The sequence below is a fragment of the Peromyscus leucopus genome, chromosome 1, assembly GCF_004664715.2.
Source record: "Peromyscus leucopus breed LL Stock chromosome 1, UCI_PerLeu_2.1, whole genome shotgun sequence".
In the NCBI taxonomy this organism is placed as follows: Eukaryota; Metazoa; Chordata; class Mammalia; order Rodentia; family Cricetidae; genus Peromyscus; species Peromyscus leucopus.
The window spans coordinates 83,820,728-83,847,009 of record NC_051063.1 but is presented as its reverse complement, the minus strand read 5'-3'; the positions used below and the strand labels follow the sequence as shown (position 1 = coordinate 83,847,009).

The window sequence follows — 26,282 nt, the reverse complement described above, 5'->3', positions numbered from 1 at the left end:
CCTGCTCTTCCCCCAGGTGGATATCATGCAGATGTGCATTATTGAGCTAAAGAACAGGCCAGGCCAGCCCCTCTTCCACCTGGAGCACTACATTGAGGGCAAGTACATCAAGTATAACTCCAACTCGGGCTTTGTCCGTGATGACAACCTCCGACTAACACCACAGGTGAGGCCCTGGGCTTGCTCTCCGCTTACACTTCCCATCCTCCATCCCCTGGGGAAGGCTCAACCCTAGACGGGGAGATCCCTGTGGGTGGGGTCTCACATCCTCAGAGGTTCCTCACATCCATTGGAACATGAGTGAACCCAGGGCTCCAACATGCTAGGCACCTGCCCTACCGCACAGCAGTATCCCCAGCCCCTAAAAAAGACTGCCCGCCCCTTTCCATGTGTTTGTCTGCCGTGTACATGGGTCGTGTGTGTCTGCATGTGTGTGCACCTGTGGGTGTGCCATATGATGTTGGGGATCATCCTCAATCACTCTTCCACCTTGTTCTTTGATTCAGGGTCTCTCAGTCAAACCCAGAGCTCACTGACATGGCTAGTCTTTGTGGTCAGCTTGCTCTGAGGATCCCATCTCCACCGTCTAAAGCTGGACCTAAGGGTAGACCTCCATCTGCTCCAACATTTACCCGAGTTCTGGGGATCCAGATTCTGGTCCTCATGTTTGCATGGCAAGTGGTTTAACCAGCAAGTCATCTTTTTTTTTTAAGCAACACACCTGCCACCCTGTGCTGGTTTCTTTCAGCAGCCCTAAGATGGCCATAAACCTGTAATCCTGAGGTCTTTGCAGAGTTGAGCAGATCCTTCTGTCTTTTACTCTATAAAACTCTTCTTGCAGAGAACGCCCTCACCAGGGCGGACCCAAGTATTACAGCCTGCGGCACAGCAGGCCGGCATCTGCCTAGTCCACAATCTGGTCTGTTACAACTACCTTCTCTTCCTGTCCCCTACACAGGCCTTCAGCCACTTCACATTTGAGCGTTCTGGTCACCAGCTGATTGTGGTGGACATCCAGGGTGTGGGCGACCTTTACACTGACCCACAGATCCACACTGAGAAAGGCACTGACTTTGGAGATGGCAACCTCGGTAAGTGGGGAGAGCCAGCCCAGGTCCACGGAGACCATGCTCCCCTAAAATCTGTTAGCTCTTTCTCCATCCAAGGGGAACACCCTGAGACACTCTTGGGCCTCCCTTGAGGTTATGGGGGTGGGAACTTGGTTTGTCTGACCTCCCACCCCTCCAGTTCAGCATTTTTTTTTCCTGCCTGTTCTGGCCACATTTCCATGTCCCCCCTGTCCTTTGTCACTAAGCAAAAGTAAGACACCAGACACCCCTGTTCTGCCTGCAGGTGTCCGGGGAATGGCTCTCTTCTTTTATTCTCATGCCTGCAACCGGATTTGCAAGAGCATGGGCCTTGTGCCCTTTGACCTCTCACCACGGGAGCAGGCTGTGGTGAACCAGAGCACCAAGCTGTTGGTGAGTACTCAGTGGCAATTCACTCCAACGGGGCCGGCCATTCTGTCACCACGAAGGCAGGCACTGCATCCTGTGGGATGGCGTTGTCTTGGCTCTGGCCCGTTTGTGACCAGAGTGAGGAAAAGAGGCAGAAAGAGAAGTGACAGGAAGTGTGTGTGTGTCCCCATGTGCACTAACTAATGAGTGACTAGACCTGGCCCTCTGGGCCTGCCAAGTGTGTACAGTGGAACCAGCCAGCTTACTCTTCTCGCAAGAACCAATTCAGGTGTCTATTGGCAAAAAACAGTTTTGACCTCTGGGTGTCGTGGAGCAAGGCCAGCACTTTAGGAAACACAGGCTAGTAGCCCCTTTGAGCTCCATCCATATACCCCTTCTTGGACACCATAGGGTTAATCCTGAACTGCTTTTTCAGTAAGATTCTCTCTTAGGCATGTATAAAAGCCATGGATGAAAAGGTTTTGGGGTCCAGAGGAACCCTCCATTCTCTACAGAGTGCTTTCATGACATGAATATTCCCATTGATGTCCCCAGCAATCAGCCAAGACCATCTTGAGGGGGACAGAGGAGAAATGTGGGAGCCCCTGCATAAGGACGCTCCCTGGCAGCCGACCCCCCTTGCGCCTTCACCTTTCAGAGAACTCTGGGGATGAGAACATGAGCGACGTGACCTTTGACTCTCTGCCTTCCTCCCCCTCTTCAGCCACACCTCACAGCCAGAAACTGGACCACCTCCGTAAGTCCTGGGTGTTGTGACCACAGGGGCGGGCGCCAGGTAGAGCAGCGCCAGACAGGTTTCATTCATGGTAGAAAATGGCTCTACTGGTGAGTGCAGAGGACAAACTCCCAAGATGCAGCCACCCAGTACATGAAAACCGTCTCTGTGGTAGACAAGGAGACGACCCACCTCAGTGTGGTTTGTGAAGCTAGTGAAGCCGGCATCTGACAGAACGCAGGAGAGAACATTCCATCTCCACGTCATTACAAGCACAGGGCACAGACTGCGAGTAAGCCAGTTATGGTGGTACCAGTCCATGACTCAGACAGAGGCAGGGGAATCTCTTGAGTTTGGGGCCAGCCTGATTTACATAGCAAGTTCCAGGCCAGCCAGCGCTACCTAGTTAAGTCTCTCAAAAACTAAAACAGAACAGCCACACCTCCCATAAGGCAACCTTTGTAAGAAGTAAAGTACTAACAAATAAAAAACTACTGGCCCATCCCAGCACTCGGGAGGCAGAGGCAGGCGGATCTTTGTGAGTTCGAGGCCAGCCTGGGCTACCAAGTGAGTTCCAGGAAAGGCGCAAAGCTACACAGAGAAACACTGTCTCGAAAAACCAAAAAAAAAAAAAAAAAAACTACTGGCCCATAAAAAACTACTGGCCCATCATGGTCGAATCTGAGTCATTCTGCATTAGGAAACATGTTAATAGCAATAAGTCAAAGGAACAAAGCTGAGGCTGGAAGATGGCCCCCTGGATAGAGGCACATGCCATAAAATATTTTTTAAAAATATTAAAAAGCTATTTAAAAGTGTAAAAGCTGTTTTTATGAACTGTGGGTACGTGGGTACATGCTGGGGTTGAACACAGGGGCCTCACTCTTGCTTGGCCTGTTCTCTACCATTGAGATTTCCCCAGCCTGCATTGTAACAGACTTAATAACAATGTCAGCCTGCTGAGTGTGGTGGCCACCTGCTTATTCCAGCCCTTGGGAGACTGAGGCAGGTGGATCTCTGTGGGTTCAAGACTAGCCTGGTCTACATAGTGAGTTCCGCAACAACCAGGATTACATGAGCTCCTGTCTGAAACAACAGCAAAAAGGTTGGCCAGATGGGTCAGACTGCAGCTTGCCTAGGACGGGAGACAGACAGTTGGCTCGAAAGCCAGGTTGTGACACACACTTTGGGCCCCACATGACCATGGCTTCTCTTCCATCATATCTGCACTTTGTTTAGAGCTGATGTGCTACTCCCCACATTGCATGTATATCTATGCACGTGACAGAAACACAGATCCCATGGCTGTCAAGTGGCAGGCTTGGAAGGAATTGAGAAAGAACTGTAGCTCTTTAGGGGCGATAATACCTTTTTCCTATGTGGTGCTTCTCTTTAAAAATTAAAAGTAGCTGGGCAGTAGTGGCGCATACCTTTAATCCCAGCACTGGGGAGGCAGAGGCAAGCGGATCTCTGCGAGTTCGAGGCCAGCCTGGTCTATAGAGCTAGTCCCAGGACAGCCAAGGTTACATAGAGAAACCCTGTCTCAAAACAATAAAACAACAAAACAACAAAAATAAATAAATAAAAAGTTTAAGTAAAATGCTAGATATGGTGGTGCACACCTGTAACCCCAGCACTTGGGAGGCTGAGGCAGGAGGATTGCCAGAAGTTGGGCTGCACAGTGAGGTTTGGTGCAGATGCCATGTCCTGTAGGCAGGCTACATGCGACTCTTGGGCATGTCCTACATCACCTTTGCTTGTCCCTGCTCAGATTGGCCAGTGTTTGGTGACCTCGATAACATGGGCCCTAGAGACCATGACCGCATGGACAATCACCAGGTGAGTGAAGAGGAGGGAGGCTCCGCTGCCGTCCCCAGGGGGGTGTGGGAGAGGGCTTTAGGTTGATGGAGGCAGCCCCACCCAGGTCTGCTTTGAGCATCTCTCAGATTGCCCCCCCCACCACCACCCAGGTTCAAGTTCGTTTTGGGCTGCTGTTTGGAACCATCATCTTGGCCAGCTGGTATTTTAAAGAGCTTTGATTTATTTCTCACTTAGTTCTCAAGATGTATGAGATAGATTTTTCTTACTCCCTTTACAACAGATTTTATTCTAGAACTAGATGGGGGCTGAGGATGTGCTTAGTTGGTAGAGAGAGTACTTGCCTAGAGCGCATGAAGCCCTGAGTTCAATCCCCAGGACTACAGAAACGGGGTATAGCGGTGTGCACCTGTAACCCCAGCACTTGTGGAGGCAGAAGGATCACAAGTTCAAGGTCATCCTTGGTGACATAGTGAGTTTAAGGCCAGCCTGGGTTACATGAGCCCCTGTCTCAAAACGGAAACAGAGACAATCTAAATAAACGAGGAAAGACTTATCTCACCCCGTTTCCTGGCTTCGGCCCTACGTTAATTGGCTTCTTTAGTGCTGTGTGACGAAGCTGAACACAAGGGCAGAAGGGTGTGGCCGAAGTTGCTCGCCTCACGGTGGCCAGCAAACAGGGGCAGCAAAGAAACCAGAGGGATAAAAGGTATTCAAAGGTGTGCTCCAGTGACCTGCTTCCTCTAACTAGGCCCCACATCCTAGTGCCCCATTCAGCTACGAACTCATCACTGGGTTACCCCACAGGTGAGGTTAGCAGTCTCACGATACATTCACCTCTCAATAGTACAACTAGCTGGGAACGTTTGGGGGTGCATTTTGTACCAAACTAGAACAGTCCTTCAATGCAGGTGCTAGAATGGATCCCACAGCCAAGGAAACTAAAGCTCAGATAAGTTGAGCAATTGCCCAGGTCTTGACTGGCAAGTATCAAAGCCAGGGGTTGTGTCCAGGCATCCGGTTCCAGGGCCTGCAGCGTTCTTTGCCACTGCTTTTGCCTGCTTTCCGGTCCCTCGACCAGCGGGAGGCAGGAAGAAGAAACGGGACAGGTGACTCCAGAAGTCATCACCCTCAGCTTGTCCTCTCTCTGCAGGACAGTGGGGACAGCGGCTGCCCAAGCGAGAAGCGAAGTGACCTGGATGACCCTGAGCCCCGAGAACACGTAAGCACTCCCCCCACCCCAGACCCTAAAACTAGAGACCTTGGTTGCCTCATCTGTTGTTATCCATTGGGATAAAAAGCTAACAGGCAGATCAGAGTTGGTCCTGAGAACAAAGAAGATTAAAGGCAAAACTTTTAAAAACTGCGAACCAGACTTCAGAGAGCGGCAGATGCAGGGAAGAGGGTGAAGTGGACCGGGATGAGGAAGGGGAAGAGAGAGAGGCTTGGATATAAGATTAAAACTGACAAGCAGGCTGGTCATGGTCACACACTGGAGAGGGCCAGCCTGGGCTAAGGATACCCTGTCTCTAGAAGAACAACCACCATAAAACAAACAAAAAACAAAGGCAAGAAAATGGTAAAGAAATCTTCGGGGCTGGAACGTTTGGTTGCTGAGCAGAGAGGATGCTGGGTACTAGGCTTCACTGGTCCTGATGTAGCTGAAGGGTCCAAGGTACAACCCTGGCAGTCCTGGGGAGTCTCAGCCCTGCTTCCTCAGTTTCCCTCCCAGCTGTCTCTGAGTGGAGGTGGCTTCCATACTCTCAGCCCCTCAGAGACTTCACCATGCACCAAAATGGAACCTGTATGGTAAGGCCTGGTGCATGGAAGGCCCTGGTCTCAGCTATATAATTATGAACATGAAGGATACAGGCGGAAGGTAGACCAGAGGAAGAACTAGCCACTATTTCTCCAGTGGCTTCATGCCAACTCCGGTACCCTGGGGTCAGTTCAGTCTGTTCATACAGACAGAGACCAGAAGACTTTGAACTCATCAGCTCTGCAGACGATGGCTCCAGCTTCACCTGGGGAGTGCTGGACTAGTGTCCTGGAGGAGGGACCCTGGGAGGGCTGGTCCTGCTCCTCAGGAATTGGCTTCTGCGAGGAAGGTCTTCCCCCTACAATCTCTCATTTTCTGTTCCCTTGCAGGGCCACTCTAACAACAACCAAAGGCGTGAATCCGATGAGGACAGCCTGGGCAGCTGTGGACGGGTATGTACCCATGGGAACAGGCCTGCCTCTTCCGGCTCACGTGCTCTGCCCTCCTCCCGACACACTGCCTGCCCCCTCCACCTTGTGCATATCCATTTTGCCAAGAGTAATGTCCTGGGCAAGGTGGCAAGAGGTTCCTGGGGAGGGGAAAGAGATGGTCCTGGAAGAAGGAAGATTCTTTCATATGCGAAACCTAGAGTCCTGGGCAACTTTCCCCCAGTTCCCGGGATGCTCCAGAATGTGTTCCTTATTCAAAATGCTTGCGATCAGAAATGCTTTGGATTTCAGATTATTTCTCCATTTCCCCTTTTCATGTGTGTACATGCATGTGTGTGGCCATGCATGTGGAATCCAAGGTTGATATTGGGAAATACCCTTTATTGCTTTTATACCTTATTCTTCAAGGCAAGGTCTCTCAGACGAACCCAGAGCTCACCGATCTGGCTAGTTTTACTAGTCAGCTTGCTCTGGGGCTCACATCTCTGCCTTGTAGGGCTGTAATTACAGGCAGACTGCCACTCCTGCCAGACTTCTGGGCACAGGAACTTCACGCCTCATACTTGTACAGCAAATGTTTTAACCACTGAACCATCATCCCAATCTCACATTTTATATATATTTGGGGATACTTGGCATATACACAATTAGACAACTTGAGAGGAACCCAAACTCTAACCATGAGATTCATCGCGTATGTTTCATATATACTTAAAACGTGAGCTGGGTGTAATTTCACCCACTGTTTTTAGTGCCCTTGTCTTTTGGCCACTGTATGACAAGTGTCTCAGTGATGGCTGCTGTCAGGCATGTTTAGGAAAGGCCAGCCCTTCTGCACTTGTTATTCTTGGATTCTCAAACACATTGTGAACATCACACTTCTCACTGTTTGCTAAGTTGAGTCCCTCCTGCCTGCAGAGTCCTTCCTCCCCCTAAAGCCTGTTCCCCATATCCGGAGCCCCGTGGCACCCTCTAACAGCTGGCCTCATTCCTTTTCCTCTGCTGATGGCCAGATGAAGCCTTCTCAGCCTGGAGCAGGACAGAGTTGCCTTCTCAGCTGAGTCACTGTTGGGGTGCTGGGCTGGGTCCTTCTCGCTTCAGGGCTGCAGGGCATTTAGCTGCCTGTGTTCCATGAAGTGCCCCATGGATGCTGCTCACTTCATGTTGGGTGACTCACAGAGAAAGCAAGTGTGTTTGTGGGAGTCAGTCTTTGCAGGGGCCTGGCATGAGGAAGAGCCTAGGAGAAGGCTTGGTGGCACACCTCGGCTGCAGCTCTGGCCTGATGAATGGGGGGAGTGTTTCTCAGGGCCACTGTGGTCTCGTCTGCTGGTCATTGTGTCCTGTTGCTGCCCTCTATCCATACCCATGAGCTAGGGGCAGTTGAATATGAGTTTGAGGACAGCCTGGCCTGGCCTACAGAGTGATTTCCAGGACAGTCAGGGCTACACAGAAATAAAACAAAACAAAAGAAGAAGAATGAATGAATGAATTGAAGCCCCGCAGGGTGGGGGTGCTTCCTTGTAACCCCAGCACTTTAGAGTCTGAGGAAGAAAGATCATGCATGCAAGACAGCCTAAGCTGCATAGTGAGTTCAAGGTCCATCTGGACTACATAACAAGGCTCTTGTTCAAATTGTCAGAAACAAGCCAAAAGAATTGGGGGCCAGTCTTGTTCAGTAAAGTTTGATGCCGTTTGGGGTTCCTTCCCTTTGCTTGCCAGCCAGCCTCCTGTTTTCATGGTGGCTTTGCTGCTTGTGCCAGCACATCTGGTCCCAGCCACTCACTTCTGACCTTTAAACTCTATCCACCTGGTCTCTCCCATCAGGTCTGTGTGGAGACGTGGAACCTGCTCAATCCCTCCCGCCTGCACCGGCCGAGGCCCTCGGCTGTGGCCCTTGAAGTGCAAAGGCTAAATGCTTTGAACCTTGAAAGGAAAATCGGGAAGTCTGTTTTGGGGAAGGTATGGGTGATGCCCGTTCCAGAGCCCAGGACTCACTCCTCTTCTCCACTAATGACTTCTTCTTGCAGGCTGGCTGGGCTGCCCCTGGGCATGGCTTGGGCCTCCCAGGCAGCCAGACCAACACTGCAGTCTCTGTGGCAGGTCCATCTGGCCATGGTACGATACCACGAGGGGGGGCGCTTCTGCGAGAAGAATGAGGAATGGGACCGAGAGTCAGCCATCTTCCATCTGGAGCATGCAGCTGACCTGGGAGAACTGGAGGCCATCGTGGGCCTGGGGCTCATGTATTCTCAGCTGCCCCACCACATCCTGACTGATGTCTCTCTGAAGGTGAGGGGATGTGTGGAGGGCTCGGGCAGCCCGTCACTTACTGCCCCCAGCCTGGTGGTCGCCTACTGGAGGATTTGTTTTGTTTGTTTTTTCAAGACAGGGCCTGACTATGTAAGCTCTGTCCTAGAACTCACTGTAGACCAGGCGGGCCTTAACTCACAAAGATCTACTTGCCTGTCCCTCCTGAGTGCTGGGATTCTAAGTGTGGGCCACTGTACCCAGCTTCAACTGTGGAGGACACTTGTGGGCAGACAGGCATGGAGGCTCACACTTGTAATCCCAGAACTCAGGAGGCCGAGGCTGGAAGATGATGAGTTTGAGGCTAGCTTGGGCTGTAGAGTGAGATCCAGGACAGCCAGAGCTGCACAGAGAAATCTGTCTTAAAAAAAAAAAAATAAATAAATCTGATTTTTGGTTTAGGATTAATTACTTCTGAGGTAGACTTGATCTCCATTGTTGGTCAGTAAGTGGGAGGTGACAAGTTCCAGGTCCAGGGAATCAATGACAGGATATGCAAGGAGAAGCAAGTCCTGGAGGAAATAAATGAGGAAGAGCCCTCCAGGAGGCTTTGATGGGTCTATATGACCCTCTCCATCGACCATGCTTCAGGCCACAGTGCTACAGCCGCAGCAGAGCCTGGCACTCAGGAGCTTCTCATTCATGCAGGGATGGATGGACAAAGGGGGGCTGGCCATGTGAGACAGAAAGGCCGGGTGGGAATGAGCCAGGCCGAGTGAGGGAGGTGAGCTGTGCCCTTAGAGAAACCGTACACACTCAAAGCTTAGAGTTGAGAAGCAAAGTGGCGACAGGTCATTGGCGCCGGAATGTGGGGGTGAGGCGGTACAGGAGCTGGGGCTGAAGAGTCAGCCAGCTGGGAGCTGAAGCAGTGAGATGGTGACGTGGCAGAAAAGGTATCTATCGGATTTACCCCCTCCCTCCTTTCCTGGCCCTTGGGCGCAGGAGGAAAGAGGTTTTGTAGGGCAGGGCCTACAAAAGCTTAGGAATATAGTTTCCGGGGGTCAGAGCCTGGAAAAGCTTCCTGGGAGAGAGATTGAGAGGCCTTGGTGGGTGTGTCTGTCCTTATCTGTGGCCATCTGTCCTATCTGGTGGCGGAGGCTGTGACTAGACAGGAGCCTAGACAAAGCTGAACTCAACACAGGCCCAGGGCATAGCCCTCTTCAGAGCTGTGTGTGGCCAGTGACAGGGTGGATCCCAGCCTAGCAGAGGAGGGAGAAATGTGCTGGAGACCTTGGTTTCACATTTTGAACAGGTAATGGATGTATTATTTTAAGTGTTCATGTGCACGTGGTAGTTATTAGCGCTCATGCACATCCCAACAATGTGCATGGAGATCAGAGAACTTGTGGAAATAGCTTCTCCCTACCATGTGAGTCCCGAGGGTCAAACTCAGACTGTCAGGATTGAGGCCAGGTTCCTTTGCCTACTGGGCCATCTTGCTGGCCCCTATTAATTTTAATATAAAAACGTTTAGCTGGGCGGTGGTGGCACACGCCTTTAATCCCAGCATATGGGAGGCAGAGGCAGGCGGATCTCTGAGTTCAAGGCTAACCTGGTCTACATGGCAGTTCCATTATAGCTAGTGATGTTACATAGAGAAACCCTGTCTCTCCCCCCCCCCAAAAAAAAAATTGACAGCAAAAAATATCTCTCCTACCATTTCCTTCCATATTCATGACCCCCTCCTTTTCACCCTTCCCTTCTTCCTTCTCATACTCTTCATCCTTTCTCTCCTTTGCTGAGGGTAAAATCCAGGACTTTGCACATGCTAGACAAACTCTCACCACTGAGCTACACCACCAGGGCTATCTTCTCATTTTCTAAATAGTAAATTAACTATTTTCCCAGCTACTCAGATATAATTTCAGAAGTGTACCAGTTACCTGAGACCCTCATAACAAATTACCACACCCTGGTAAATTACCATGTGCTTCTTCTGGAGGCTCTGGGGAGAATCCTTGTCTCTTACAGTCTCAAAAAAAACAAAAAACAAAAAAACCCACCCATATGCAAAGCCAGGCATAATGCTGTGCCCTGTCATCCCAGTACCCAGAAGGCTGTGGCAGAAGGATTGTGAATTCCAGGTCAGCCTGAGCTGCATGGTACGACCCTGTCTGAAACAGCCGTGTATCCCCACTTATTCATCTGCATGTATGTACATGAATGTCACAGCAGCATTGCTCTCCCATCAGTGGATGAGTGGATAAAGACAATGAGATGGAGCAGTGTTTGATCCGGAGAGAATGAAGTCCAGGTATATGCTGCAACCCATGTGACAGAAGCCAGGCACAAAAGGCCACACGATACATCATTCTATTCTATAAATATGACACACCCAGAGTCCACCATATGTTATATCATTCTGTTCCATATGTGTGACACACACAGTTCACCTCATGTTATATCATTCTGTTCCATATGTGTGACACACCCAGAGTCCACAGAGACAGAAAGTGGACGGGTCATTGCCTGTGGTTGGGGTAGGATGGAGAGAAAAGGATAGAGGGAAAATTTATGATTTGTGGGGTATGGTGTTTCTTTTTTGGATTGGTTAAGATATTTTGAAATTGGACCAGCAGATCACTCAGTGGTAAAGGCACCGGCACAAACCCTGACAACCTGAGTTCAGTCCTTGGGTCCCACGTGGTGGAAGGAAAGAACCAACTCTCACAATTGTCTTCTGACTTTCATGCATGGCACTGTGGCACATGCAAACTCACACACAATAAATGAGTAAACATAATACAAATGCAGGGTTTTGTTTTGTGTTGTTTGAGACAGGGTTTCTCTGTGTAGCCCTGGCTGTCCTGGAACTCGTTCTGTAGACCAGGCTGGCTCCAAACTCAGAGGTTTCCTCCCTCTGCCTCTTGAGTGCTGGAATTAAAGGTATATGCCCCACCACACCTGACAAAAGTTTAGTTTCTTAAATCCATGGTGGGGATAGCGGAACAAGTTCATCATACACTAAGCGCTGTGGACATGAGCTTTCCAGCCCAGAACTCTCGCAACTTAAACTGGAGGTTGACGAGGGAGCCTTTGCAGTCTCCCCCACACACTCATTTGCTGTTTGTGCCTTTTCTCTGTGACAGGAGACAGAAGAGAACAAGACAAAAGGCTTTGATTACTTGCTGAAGGCAGCAGAAGCCGGTGACAGGCAGTCCATGATCCTAGTGGCCCGAGCTTTTGACACTGGCCTGAACCTCAGCCCAGACAGGTAGTATGGCTGTCACTTGGTTGATGTTGGGGTAATCTGGGCCACACAGGTTGCTTTTTCTTTGGTTCGGGACAGACATGGGTTCTAGCCTTGGCTCTGCTTGTTATCAACTCAGGGATCTTCAGCAAGTTACTTTACCTCCCTGGCCTCAGTTTCTTCATTTGGTGAAATAGGAATAATGATAGTATCTGTCTCTAATGCGCCATGAAGATCAAATACCTTTCCCCACAGTGCCTCATACATAAAGCTTGCAATGGATGGCAGCCATTTTGCCTGCATATGTAAAGACTTGCTTGGGGAAAAAAACCTGAAGATCAGTGTGATTGTCCATAGAGAGTAGAATTTGGGGTGATCTTGACTGCCTTTTCCTCCTCTTGTTTTGATTTGTATTCTTTTTTTTTTTTCCTTTTATTTTATTTTACAATACCATTCAGTTCTACATATCAGCCACGGATTCCCTTGTTCTTCCCCCTCCTGCCCCCCTCCCCCTCCCCCTCCCCCAGTCTACCCCCCATTCCCACCTCCTCCAGGGCAAAGCCTCCCCCGAGGACCGAGACCAACCTGGTAGACTCAGTCCAGGCAGGTCCAGTCTCCTCCTCCCAGGTCAAGCCAAGCATCCCCCCATAAGCCCCAGGTTTCAAACAGCCAGCTCATGCAATGAGCACAGGACCTGGTACCACTGCCTAGATGCCTCCCAAGCAGACCAAGACAATCAACCGTCTCACCCATTCAGAGGGCCTGATCCAGTTGGGGGTCCCTCAGCCCTTGGTTCATAGTTCATGTGTTTCCACTCATGATTTGTATTCTTATGATGCAGTGTTGAAGATTAAACCTAGGGCCTCAGACTGGTCTACAGAGCTAGTTCCAGGACAGCCAGGGCTACACAGAGAAACCCTGTTTCAAAAAATCAAGGGAAAAAAAGGATGCATCCTTGAGCAGGCATCTTCTCTTGAGTGGCATCATCTCCTATGCTGGGGAGGTAGCTTGATCAATAAATTTGCCTCGCACATGAATACTTGAGTTTGGTCCCCAGAACTCATTTAGAAAAAGCTGAACAGAAATTGGTGGATCCCTGGTGCCATTGGCAAGTTTCAGGTCAATGAGAGACCCTGTCTCAAGAAGGAAAAAACAAAAACCAAGGTGGATGGCACCTGAGGAATGACACTCATTTGTCTTCTGCCATTTGGCTTTCCGCACATGCACATGTCCACTAACACACACACACACACACACACACACACACACAGAGACTTCTCCTTCACTGGGATCCAAAGAAAAGTCAGGTCTATGGCTTTTTCATATCAAGCTCTTAGAGTCAAAGACTGGACTCCGTGACATTTGGCCTCCATATGCCAGGTGTCTGCAGCAGCAAGTACTATTTGAGCAGCACTTTGATAGGATGATCCGATGTCACAGAGAACTCTCCTATACCTCTTCATGGTGTAGAGTACAGGGTCAGCTCATTGCTTCTCAGGATGAGTGGCATAGGTGTGGCAAGTATTTGAGAAATGAAGAGACTTGCCTGCAGTTACCTACAGGTTGAGTATTCTCTATTTGCAATGCCTGAAGCCAGTTGGGTTTCAGATTGGGGAGGAGGGAGGGAGGGAGAGAGGGAGGGAGGGAGGGAGAGAGAGAGAGTGAGAGAGAGAGAGAGAGAGAGAGAGAAGAGATTATTTACATATGCATAAGATGCCTCCAGCATGGGACCCAAGTCTCAATATTGAGTTCACGTGTTTCCTGCACACCTTACAGACATCACCTGAAAGTAACACTCCATTTTTAGCACATCTGCAGTATGACTGCTCCCATCACATGGGATCATCTGGAATTTTCCAGTTGTGGCATGCTGGCACCCAGAAGGCTCCAGGTCTGGAGCCTTTGGGATCTTGGACTTTTGGAATACGGGTACTCAGCCTGTACCATAAGCAGCAGAGGTAGAGCCTGGGTCTGTGTTGGGTCTCCTGAGCACTGTGTGGGAGCCTGCTTCTGACAGAGTATCCTGGGGACGAGGGAACAAAAATGACCTGACGTGCTTGTGTCAGACCAAATGACAACAAATTTAGTGTCTGCTGGGTAGAGGGCGAGCTGTTCAAGATTTCCGTCTGAGGTCCTTGAAGAGTCGCTGCTACCTGCGTCCTCTTCCCATCCTCAGTCTGCTCTGTTGGTTCTTTAGTCACAGTGCTGGGGTCGATCTCAGGGTCTTCCCGCAAGGGCTCTCCCTAACCTACGTCCTTGGCTCTGTTCCTAGTTTCAAAACTTAATATTTATTGTTACTTTTAACTTTACTTGAAGCCATGTTGACTTGTTAGAACTCTTTTTACATTAAGCCTACTAATCCTTTGACATATTTCTCATTAAAAGAGAAATGGTGTGTACAGCCCTATACTACCCTAAATGCACCCAACCTCAGAAGCTAAGCAGGTTCAGGCCTGGTTAGTACTTGGAGGGAGGACCACTTGGGAGTCCTGGGTGCTGTAAGCTAGTGAGTGACACAGAGAGAGAGAGAGAGACAGAGAGACAGAGACAGAGAGACAGAGAAAGAAATGGCTTCCGTAGACTGGAGGGAGGGGCCACATGTGCTACTCACCGACCCTCGTTTACTGGTTTTGGGGACTCTGTGGGTTTTAATATTATGTGGTTAAATGTAAAAAGAATTTTCTTTTCTTGCTTCAGCTGTAGTCATTTCTTACTCCTTGTTCCAAGAAGCTCCAACCTCTTCCATTCAGGGCCCCCATAGCTCCTAAATTTGTATTTAAGGGGGTTTGGCCCTTTCAGAAATTACATCCAAGAAGGGAATAAAAATCATGGATAATTCCAAGGCAGAGTGGGTGCTCTTGCGTCTTGGGTGAATGTGGGTCTGGCGTGGAGGAAGTCAGGAGGAGTTTAAGGCCCTTTCCACATTCATATTTCCAGGGCAAGTCTGCACTGTTCTCTAGGACGGGGTGTTCTCTAGACAGAGGAGAAAGGAATGAAGCCGTCTTAGTGATTATATTGTAGAAATTCTGTTTTGGGAGTGTGCTTACCTTGCAAATAATTTTCGAGTAATTTCAGTTTTTTGCTTTGCTTTGTTTTGAATCAGGGTCTCATGTAGCTCAGGCTAGCCTCATAGTGAACTATGTAGCCGAGGATCAACTTCCATTTCTGTCTCCACTCCTGATTGCTGGATCATAGGCATGCACCATCATGCACAGTCCCTGTGGTTGCTGGATCATAGGCATGCACCACCATGCACAGTCCGTGTGGTTGCTGGATTGTAGGCATGCACCATCATGCACAGTCCGTGTGGTTGTTTGGATCATAGGCATGCACCATCATGCACAGTTCATGTGGTAGTTTGGAATCAAACTCGGGGCTTTGTGTGTGCTAGGCGACTGAGTTACACCCCAGCCCTTAGGCTTTTTTGCTTTTGCTTTGTTGCGATGAAGTCTCACTACATAGCGCTGACTGGCCTGGAACTCTCTATGTAGACTAGACTGGACTTGAATTGACAGAAATCTGCCTGTCTTTGCCTCCCAAGTGCTGAAATCACAAACCCAGCCCCTTTCAACTTTATGTAGAAGATTAAATAGAGTCAAAGTTAGCTCCTGGACATCATACTTTTCAGCTGAATGCTTACATTTATTTATTTAACACACATTTATTGAGTCTTTTGAGGCCCTAGGAACCCAGCAGTCAACAACACACAAGGCTCTTTACTTCCCAAGACTTAGCTTCTGGTGAAATAAGACTACAGAACCCCCAAAGACGAGGAATTAGTGACTAGTCACTGTCATAGGAAACGGTGTTTGCAGACTACATCTTAGGAGAAGAAACAGCCGAGACTGGAAGGATGCAGAGTCAGGTGTGGACAAAGCCAGAGGAGAGATGTCCCAGGTTTGGGACAGCAAAGGTCCAGGGGGAAGCGGGTGCTGGCTTGGGGGGACTGCAGATCTGGCATGGAAAGAGTTAAGCTGTGGAGGTGGCGGAAGTGAAGGCCAGGCAGTCAGGACGGAAGTCACCTAACGCTGCTGTCTTAGTGTGCTTCGGGACTCTCTCAGCCCTTCTGTCAGAGTTTCTCTGTTCTTCCGCAGTGTACTGCAGACGAATTTCTAAACGGTCTTATTAAATAAAAACCCAGAGCCAGATATAGGGGAGAAAACCTGAGAGGTCAAAGGAATAGGAAAAAGCCACAAGCTCACCTCACCTCACTGACACCTCAGTCTCCAAAGAGATGTACTTCCTGTCTACCCACGCCAGATGCCTTTCTGTTCTCCCTCATTTGCTTTCTCAGCCCAGCTACATTCCTCTTCCTGCCCAGCGCTGTCACTTCCTGTTACAGACCTCCAGACCTCTATGGTTAGTGCTAGGATTAAAGGAGTGTGTCACCATGCTTGGCTTTGTTCCCAGTGTGGCTTTGAACTCACAGAGATCCAGACAGATCCCTGCCTCCTGATTGATAGGATTAAAGGTGTGTGCTATCATTGCCTAACTTCTATGTTTACTATAGTGGCTGGCTTTTTCCTCTGATCCTTGCATAAATTTTATTGGGGGACACAATACATCACCACAGTACACTGTTAAATCATTCCTCAGAGGGGTGACACCAGAGAGAAGCAGCCAGTTGCCATGCTAGCTCTGTGGTTTGTGTTGTGACACTTTGGCTGGGACCTAGGTGCCCATTAGCGGGTTGGCTTATGTATGTTACTGTAGGTGAAGGAGCTGGAGGTCCAGTGACGGGGTGGAGAGACAGTCCCCATGTGCAGTGAAGAACAGGTCTGGCCAGCACAGGAAGAGCCTGAGGGGTCTGACGGTGGTGGTAGATGCTTGTAGTCCTAGACCTTGGGAAACTGAGGCATAAGCATGAGTGGGAGGCCAGCCTACATAGACCTTGTTATCAAGTAAAGAAATAGGGGTCTGGTTTATTGCTGTTAGTTCAGATGGTTCTAGAGCAATGGTTCTCAACCCATGGGTCACAACCCCTTGGGGTTGACTGACCCTTTCACAGGAGTCACATAATCAGATACCCTGCATATCAGATATTTACATTATGATTCATAACAGTAGCAAAATTACAGTTATGAAGTAGCAACAAAAGTAATTTTATGATGGGGGGGTCACCACAGCATGAGGAACTGTATTAAAGGGTCACAGCATTAGGAAGGTTGAGAACCACTGTTCTAGAGGCTTCTGCAGAGTCCCTCACCACCCTTTCTGCTACTCAGGTAAAGGGCAGCATAGGACAGGCAGTCAGGACACAGGCCCTGCAATGTCCAGTTAGCCCACAGGGTGCTTCGGCACAGTCCTGGGTAAATGCCACCCTTCCATTAGTGAAAGGGTTGTCATACTGTACCATTTTTGTTCAGGAAGGATCCCTTAAAAAATACAGAAACTGAGCCAGGGACACATAAATTCAAATTTCTAAAAAATAAAACACGAACACAGAAAGTCTACAATATGAAGGTGTCCCTTAGATGTGGTGGCCCTTGGTACTATAGTCTGTGGACCAGAGGTGGTAATCCCACTGGGATCCCAGACTTACCCCTCCAGCTCAGAGGTCTTCTGCCTTCCCACCCCGTTACCACGGTAACATGTGTCTCCCCTCCATGTCTCCCGGGAAGGCGTCAAGACTGGTCGGAGGCCTTACACTGGTACAGCACGGCCCTGGGGACGACCGACTGTGACGAAGGTGGAGAGTATGATGGCGTGCAGGACGAGCCCCAGTACGCACTGCTGGCCAGGCAGGCGGAAATGCTGTTCACCGGAGGATTTGGGCTGGACAGGAACCCCCAAAGATCAGGTGGGACCCACAGACCTCCTTCCCTGGGGTAGGATAGGGCTGGGGAAGGCCCGTTGTTCTCACTCTCCTGGAATGAGGACAGGTTCCCAGATGAGGGGAGTCTTTATGGAGCTAGTATGCAGACGAACACTTCATTTTTACTTTATCATGTTTTATTTTATATGTATGAATGTCTGCCTATGTGTGTGTATGCCATGTGTGTGCCTGGTACTCTCAGAAGCCAGAAGAGAGTTGAATCTCATGGAACTGGAGTTCCAAGTGGTCATGAGCTGCCATTTAGGTGCTGAGAACTGAACCTGAGTCCTCTGTAAGAGCATCTGATACTCTAACTGCTGAGCCATCTCTCTAGCCCTGATGGGGGTTGTTTTTTGTTTGTTTGTTTGGTTTTTGTTTTGTTTTGTTTTTGAGACAGTCTGACTGTATAGCTTTGGCTGGCCTGGAGCTCACTGTATAGATCAGGCTGGCCTTGAAATCAGAGAGATCCACGGGCTGTTGCCTCCTGAGTGCAGATTTGAAATGTGCACTACTATGCCTAGCAAGATTTGCTTTATTTTTAGTTGTGTGTGTGTGTTGATGTGAGAGAGAGAGACCTGAAGAGGCCACAGAGCATGTCGGATCCCCGGAGCTGAGGTTACAGGTAGTTGGGAGCTGCCCCACATGGATACACGGAGAACTGAACTCTGGTCCTCTCCTGTTAACCCCTGAACCATTTTCCGAGTCCCACACATTTTTATTTTAATTTTGTGTTATGATTGTTTCCTTTGTAATTATTTACTTTTAAAAGCAGGATGTGTGATCCCATCCTTGGGTCAGCAAAGACAAGCGGCTGCTGAGAGCTTGCCGGTCGGCCAGTCCAGCCGGAATAGCAAGTTCCAGGTTCAGTGGGAGAGACCCTGCCTCAAAAAAAATGAGGGGACAGGCGTGGAGAGATGGCTCAGAGGTTAAGAGCACTGGCTACTCTTCCAGAGGTCCTGAGTTCAGTTCCCAGCACCCACATGGTGACTCACAACCATCTGTAATGAGGTCTGGTGCCCTCTTCTGGCCTACAGGCAGAATACTGTATACATAGTAAATAAATAAGTAAAATCTTAAAAATAAAAAAAATAAGGGGACAACCAAAAGGGGGTTCTGAGGTCACCCTGATAACCTAAATTTGATCATCAGAACCCATGTGAAGGCAGAAGGAGAGAACTGACTCCATAGAGTTCCCCTCTGACCCCACACCTATGCCTTGGCACATTCGCCCCCTCACAGTACTTAAAAAAAATAAGGGGGCCAGAGAGACAGAAGAAGGCCTCAAAATATATGTATGTAAATTAAATAAGAATACAGCCAATCCTCCCAGTTCATAAGTTTTGCATCCCTAGACTGAGAGACTTACTACCACCTTTACTTATTTTGTGTGTTTGTGAATGCATGTGCACACCACAGTGTGAAAACCAGAGGACAATGTGTGAGAGTCAGTTGTTTCTTGTACCCTGTGGGAGCCATCTCGCCAGCCTCCCCCATTGCCGCCTGCAAAGCTTGTTGTGATGGTGCACACCTGTAACCCCAGCGCTGAGGAGGCTGGTGGAGAAAGATGCCAAGTTTCAGGCCAGCCTGGGCTACAGAGACCCTGTCTCAAAAAAGGAGAAGTAGTTGCATCTGTAACTGAGCATACATAGACTTTTCTTGTTAGTCTTCTCCATATTTGTTACTTTTCTGTTGCTGTGATAAGAGTGCCCGACAAAATCAACTAAAAGAAGAAAGGATTTATTTCACACATCCAGAAGGGATTTTGGCTTACAGTCTCTTATCGTGGGGAAGCTTGGCATCCAGAGCCAGAGACTGGCCCAGCAGTGAGGAAGCAAGATGATCAGATTCCACCTACAAACAGTGCCGTAGTTAGGGTTTCTAGTGCTGTGAAGAGACACATGACCAAGGCACTCTTATAAAGGAAAACATGTAATTGGGGCTGGCCTACAGTTCGGAAGTTTAGTCCATTGTTGTCATGGCAGGAAGCATGGTGGCACGCAGGCAGACATGGTGCTGGAGAGGGAGCTGAGAGTTCTACATCTGGATCTGAAGGCAGCAGGAAGAGAATGCTGCAGTGGGCCTGGTCAGAGCGTTTGAGACCTCAAAGCCCACCCCCTGTGACACACTTCTTCCAGCAAGGCCACACCTACTCCAACAAGGCCACACCTGATAGTGCCACTCTCTATGGTCCCCTGGGGGCCATTTTTATTCAAACTACCACCCACAGGAAGCAGAGACAGGAAAACAGGAAGTGAGTCACGCTATAAAACCTCAAAGCTGGCCTACTTCCTCTCTGTAAGGCTCTACCCTCCTAAAGGGTCTATACCTTCCCAAACAGCATCACCAGCTGAGGACTGAGTGTTCAAACTCATGAGCCTGTGGGGGAACATTTCACATCCAGACCACAGCATTCAGTGAACAGTGCAGCACATCACCGTCCATGGCACCTGCACTGAGTCTGGCATTTCGAGTCCTCTTAGAGAGGATTAAAACCAAGAGGAGAAGCCGCAGAGGCCATCCGTAAACATGACACACTCTCACCAGGGGACTGGAGCAGATTTTGCTACCATTGGTGGACGGGAACCAACCTCCCGTGAATTGATGGGCAGGTTTTGCAGTTTGAAAAATGAAGCTGAAATTTTCGTTACATTTCATCTTCCTTCACTGTTACCTAACTTTAAACATTTATACACCCTAAGAGAAATTCTCCATGACTAGTTAGCAGTCACTTCCAGACTCCCACCCCTTCCCATAATCACTAATCTACTCTGTCTTTAAGGATTGGCCTATTCTGGACTCAGTTTACAAGTGGAATCCCACAATATGTGGCCTTTCCTGTCTGACTTCCTTTAGTAGGTAGACTTTACAGCCTCTCATCCCCTCTGCTTGAGACAAGGTCTTGTATAACCCAGCTGGTTACAGACATATCTCAGCTTGTATGGTGATTGCAAGCATGTACTACCTTACCTGGCCCATTCCTTTTATAAAAGAAAAAACATTTTTAAATTTTATTTATTTATTTGGTTTTGTTTTGTTTTGTTTTTCAAGACAGGGTATCACTATGTAGCCCTGGCTGTCCCGGAACTCATTAGGTAGACCAGGCTGGCCTTGAACTCAGAGATCTGCCTGCCTCTGCTTCCCAAGTGCTGGGATTACAGATGTGCACCACTGCGCCCAGCTGAAAGAAACTATTTTTATCATCTATGTATGTGTGCATGTGGAGATCAGAGGACGACCTTTGGGGATTGGTTCTCTCGTTCCACCATGTCAGTCCTAGGGATTAAACTCATGTCATCAGGCTGTGACAGTCTTTACACCCTGAACCTCTTCACTTCTTCTATTACTAAATAATATGCCACTCAGTGACTATCACATTTTATCTACTGTGATCTGATGGGACATGTTAGATTTCCTAACACTTTTAAAAAACTTTCCCATTTTTATGGATGTATACGTGTGAATGTATACATACATGTGGAGGCCAGAAGAGGGTGTCGGGTCCCCAGAACTGGAGTATCTGCCCAGTGTAGATTCTGGGAACTGAGCTAAGGTCCTCTTGAAGAGGAGCAAGCACTCTAGGGTTCTGCCTGCATAACTGCAGGCCCGAAGAGGGTACCCGATCTCATTACAGATGGCTGTGAGCCACCATGTGGTTGCTGGGAATTGAACTCAGGACCTCTGGAAGAGCAGCCAGTGTTCTTAACCACTGAGCCACCTCTCTAGCCCCCAACATTAGATACTTTTCAGTTTTGAGCTGCTATATAGACTGGTTGCCTTGGACTTCAGCTTGGGGGTGTGGCTCAGTGGTAGAAGTCTTGCCGAGTTCCACAGCAATACTAGAGAAGAGAAGAGCACTCTAGCTGGCCAGGTTTGGTCATAGGCACTCACAGAGACTTGGATCATACCATACAGGTTGGGTTGCTATAGCAACCTCAGATACTCTTTTGGATGAGATGAACTTTGCTGGCTTGATGAAGACAAGTGGCTCACCTCTTTGTGCCCACTCTGCTCTCTTTCAGGAGACTTGTACACCCAGGCAGCCGAGGCAGCGATGGAAGCCATGAAGGGCCGGCTAGCCAACAAGTACTATGAAAAGGCGGAAGAGGCCTGGGCCCAGATGGAGGAATGACTGTTCCATAAGATCACCGCCAGCTGGTCCCAAGCAAAAGGACTGGGGGGCAGGGGAGGACGGGACTGATTTCTTTTAGAAGGGGAGTAGTTTTACTATGTTATAAATACACTTTTGTATTTCATTTTTTTGACTCTTGACAAACTAAGTCTTTGCAACTGGCAGAGACACTGTAACTGCCCTTTGGGGTGGCATTTTGGGGGGGGTAGGGGGTTAAATATGCAGCCTAATAAATTACCATATTTTTTGAGGTTCCATTTTTCTTTTTTACTTTTTCTTCCTTCCTTTCTTTCTTTCTTTCTTTCTTTCTTTCTTTCTTTCTTTCTTTCTTTCTTTCTTTCTTTCTTTCTTTTTTGTCATGAGATATACGAAAGTGTCTTTCTGTCTGAATGAACAGACAGTATCAGTTTGAAGTCTGGACTCGTCTTGGTCTCCAGGCCTTAGTGTTGGAAATCCCAATGGAGTTGGAGAGCTTTCTATTAACTTTCCATGGTGGGTCTTCCTTTAAGTTTTGAGAAGTGTGTGTGGCATTTTCTTTTCCAGCAGATGTGAGATTGTTCAGTACTCAGGCTTCCTTCACACCACAGAGAGATTATTGCATAAGTTTTTTCATTTAATGTCCTCCCACTGTGTATCTAATTTCTTAGCATCCAGCCAAATTCCATTTTTTAAGTGTGCTTCCTACTGTAGACTTTACAAAATAGGTTTGGTTTTTGTACACACACGATTACTACCTCTGAGTCCTGCATCGGTGGATGTGGAAGCAGATGTACCTCAAAGCTTTTACAGTAAGACCATGGCTTAGGAGCTGGGCGACTTTCCTCCAAACAGGAGTTCCTCTGCACCCCCATGGCCACATCCACATGGGACTGAAGCATCCTTGTGCAGAATTCCATGGTTGTTTCTTGATGTGACGTTTTATAAACTCTGTCCTCAGCCTGCAGTCTCTGGCATTTTCTACTTGAAGCTGGATTTTTCTGGTCATCTGTAGCAAGTGGCTTTCAGCTGCAGCCCCTCAGGATTTGTCTAAGATGTTTGAGAATGAGAGGCCAAGAGTGTAAACACTCATTAGTTCTGGGCATCCCCCCCCCCGGGTCAGGCTGGGGCTTAATGAGCTTTTTCTTTAAAAAGAGTTCATATTTAATGTGTGATTTCAGTAGGTGTCCCAAATAACCAAGGAAATGGCCTGCTTTGATCTACCACAGATGTTACAGCACTCTATTCTTATTTTTAAAAACGGAGAAAAGCAGAGTGCAAGGTAACAGCCGCTCTTACCTGTTTGTTAAAACAGGCCTTTTTAACCCGTCAGTGGTGGTGCATGCCTTTGATCCCAGTACTTGGGAGGAGTCAGAGGTAGGTGTATCTTTGTGAGTTCAAGGCCAACCTGGGCTATACAGCAAGTTCCAGGACAGCCAGGGCTACACAGAGAAACCCTGTCTCAAAAAAAACAACAAAATAAAACAAAGCCAAAATACCAGCAATAACAACCCCAGGCCTTTTTAGGATTTCCCTGTTGAGTCTGCCCAGTCAGGAACTTGTAGGAGCACTAGATTCTGAAGTCTAGAGTGTAGGTCCTTTGAGGAAAAAGCAGAGCCAGTTTAGCCTCCAGAGTTGGGAGCAATGGTGCACATCTGTATCCCAGCGTACAAGTGGTAGAGGCAGAGGGAATCCAAGTTTGAGGTCAGCCTGGACCACATAGTGAGACTTTGGCCAAAACAAAACGAAAAAGCTGGTGATATGCCGAGACGCCTGAGTGGGTAAAGGTTCCTGCCGAGTCTAACCACCTGAGGCTGGTTCCTGGGGTCCAGGTGTGGAGGGAGGGAGCCAACTCCTGCAAGTTCTCCGCTGCTGTTCACCTGTGTGGTGTGGCAAAGGTGAGCCCACAAACACACGAGTGCACACACGTAAAAGTGTAAAATGAAAAAAGCAAAAATTATCCTCGACCCTCCTTTCATCCACCATAAGTTACAAAGCCCTGGGGTTTGCATGTGAAGCCATCACAGCTGGTTTTCTTTGAGCGCTTGTCAGTTTCTTGCCAATATTGGAGCAGTAGTTGGCTTACACTGTCCTGTGGGTGCTTTAAACTAGTGCATAGGTTAGATGTAAGAAGCAGTTTTTTTGGGTTGGGGATTTAGCTCAGTGGTAGAGCGCTTGCCTAGCAAGCGTAAGGCCCTGGGTTCGATCCTCAGCTCCAAAAAAAAAAAAAAAAACAAAAACCAGTTTATTGTGACATAATCACTCAGAGTAACTGTCATATAAGGACATGTGCGTGCATGTGTGCCTGTGACAGCGGACATCCTCGGTGTTATTTCTTGGGTGCTGGCCACCTTTTTCTTTTGAGACAGGATCTCTCACTGGCCTAGAACTAGCCAAATAGGCAATGCTGGCTGAGCAGTGAACTGCAGGTATCTGTCTTCCTAATTCTGGGATTACTAACTCACAGCCTCTACCCATTGACTAGTCCTTGTCTGGATCACTTAAAGCCTCCGGCCTGCAGTGGCCCCACCCCTGTGGCCTTAATGTGGTCAGGAAGTGGTCTCTTCCTTCAGGAGCCTGGATTCCTGGTGCACAGCTAAGCAAATATTTCATTCACCCTTGTGAATGAAAAGGGAGCTTTAAGAGCCTGGTGTGGAATATTGGCATTTGGAGGCTGAGGCAAGAGGATTATGAATTTGAGAACAGCCTGAACTATGTACTAAGACTGTCTCAAAAAAAAAACAAAAAAAACAAAAAAAAAAGCAAAAAAAGCAAAAAAGCTGTGAGCATGCCTTTAATCCCAGCACTCAGGAGGCAGGGGCAGGTGGATCTCTGTGAGTTCCATATATATATATATGGCAACTTACAAGATACGGAGACTTTCCTTCAGAGGTGGTTATGTCTCCTTCCAAGCCATCTTCTGCCTTACAGTTAGGGCATCTTCTCTCTCTGAGTGTGCTGGGTCCAGCTCGGGGAGGCCAGCACCAGTGCTTGGCGCTTGTAATCAATTCTGTCTTTCAGTGCGCAAAGTGGATAAAAGCCTAGATTTAGCAGAGTTGATCATGTGGTACCTTCATTTCAAAGACAGAAACCAAAGGCGTCAGGAAGAGCTCATTTCAGTAAGGAACTAGGAGCTAGGGGCCAGAGAGCTGCTGTTGTCCACAGGATCCTGGGAATAAAGGCATTTAACTGTAATGTGAGGGTCCTTTCCATTTTGCCACAGGTGGCAGACTTGAGTTGGAGTGAGTATGAGTCTAGCATGTAGTCTCAAGGTCCTGGGTTTGGGCTTCAGCACTGCAAATCATACATGATGCAGGCCTTGTGGGTGTAAGAAGAACATTCTCATCCTTTCTGCTTCGGAATATTCCTGCTCCCTGCACTGGACCAGCCGGCCCGCTGAGCTATTTCCCCTTCCATCCTTGCTGTCCCTCATCCCAGCGTCGTTTAATCACTAAGCGTGGTTTGCAGATTCACAAGTGTTTACAGGGGTTGTGAAGCAGAGAAGGGAGGAGACAACCATGCCATTCCCTGCTTGGATTCTCACCTCTCCCTTATGTTTCACCTTTGACCGTCTCAAAGCAACTGGCTGGAGTTACAGATGTAGTTTTAGGTATATTCCAGGTTCCAGCTCACCTTTCTCAATTTTTCTTTTTCTACTGTCTCGAACTCATACTCACTCTCAAATTCTCCCTTCCTACGAGAACATACGAATCAAGAATAAAGTATCTCCACGGAGGCCAAAGTAAGCCACAAGGTTTTCTGATGGAAGGGCAGTGGTACTCCCCACCGTCCACATGATTTGCACCGTCTAAAGTGTGGGTCCAACATGGCTCCATGCCGGCTTTTCACGTACAGCGGAAAAACTTTAGTGTGATCGCTCCTGATTTTTAACATTTGTAATAAAATCTAATAAAGCAAGCCTTCCAGATCTGGCCCTAAGGCTGTCAGTTTGCTTTAGATAAGATACGTGAATGCTTTCGATTTGCCCATCTATAAAACAATGATCGTTAGAGTTGTTCTCGGCTTCTGAGAAGATTGCGTGGATTCGGTGCTTTTTATGTAGGGCTTTAAAAGTGTCTGGTGTGATCACTTGGATTCAAGATCATAGTTTTTTGTTTTTGTTTTTCCCCCAGAGCTGAGGACTGAACCCAGGGCCTTGTGCTTGCTAGGCAAGCGCTCTACCACTGAGCTAAATCCCCAGCCAAGATCATAGCTTTTTGGTTTTAAAACATTTGAACTTTAGCCAGCAGTGGTGGTGCACGCCTTTAATCCCAGCACTTGGGAGGCAGAGGCAGGCGGATCTCTATGTGTTCAAGTCCAGCCTGGTCTACCAAGCAAATTCCAGGACAGCCGGGCTGTTACCCAGAGAAATCTTGTCTCAAAAAACAAACAAAAAATTTGAACTTTAACCTAACTGCATGGCAGTAGACTGATCACCTATATTTAAGTCATCCTGACTCTACATCCCCAGTGATAGGGGATTCTTTGAAAATGTATGTTTTCAGGACAAGTTCATAAGGACAGTGACAAAGTCTGGAGACGGGGAAATGTATGGATTGCCACCAAGTCAGCAGACCCAAGAAGGCTGGGTCCAAAATCCACAAGCTGAGTATGGTGGTTCATGTATGTAACCCCAGCCCTTTGAG

The 26,282-nt window shown here is 48.3% G+C and overlaps 1 protein-coding gene across 4 annotated transcripts in view; it reads left to right on the top strand.

Moving 5' to 3' along the window:
* Eef2k (eukaryotic elongation factor 2 kinase) overlaps window positions 1–21,917 on the top strand; it is a 59,617-nt gene extending 37,700 nt beyond the window's left edge. For 3 of the 4 annotated variants that reach the window (XM_028867839.2, XM_037211007.1, XM_037211009.1), the window contains 12 exons: window positions 17–166; window positions 959–1,091; window positions 1,354–1,481; window positions 2,013–2,214; window positions 3,965–4,032; window positions 5,165–5,233; window positions 6,160–6,222; window positions 8,044–8,178; window positions 8,320–8,508; window positions 11,616–11,740; window positions 17,338–17,516; window positions 21,551–21,917. In XM_028867839.2, the coding sequence (XP_028723672.1) occupies window positions 17–166; window positions 959–1,091; window positions 1,354–1,481; window positions 2,013–2,214; window positions 3,965–4,032; window positions 5,165–5,233; window positions 6,160–6,222; window positions 8,044–8,178; window positions 8,320–8,508; window positions 11,616–11,740; window positions 17,338–17,516; window positions 21,551–21,660 (1,551 nt within the window). In that variant the 3' untranslated portion in view covers window positions 21,661–21,917. The remainder of the gene's footprint in view (window positions 1–16; window positions 167–958; window positions 1,092–1,353; window positions 1,482–2,012; window positions 2,215–3,964; window positions 4,033–5,164; window positions 5,234–6,159; window positions 6,223–8,043; window positions 8,179–8,319; window positions 8,509–11,615; window positions 11,741–17,337; window positions 17,517–21,550) is intronic. The other variant, XM_037211008.1, reaches the window with a different exon arrangement.
* Window positions 21,918–26,282: the final 4,365 nt, after the last annotated feature.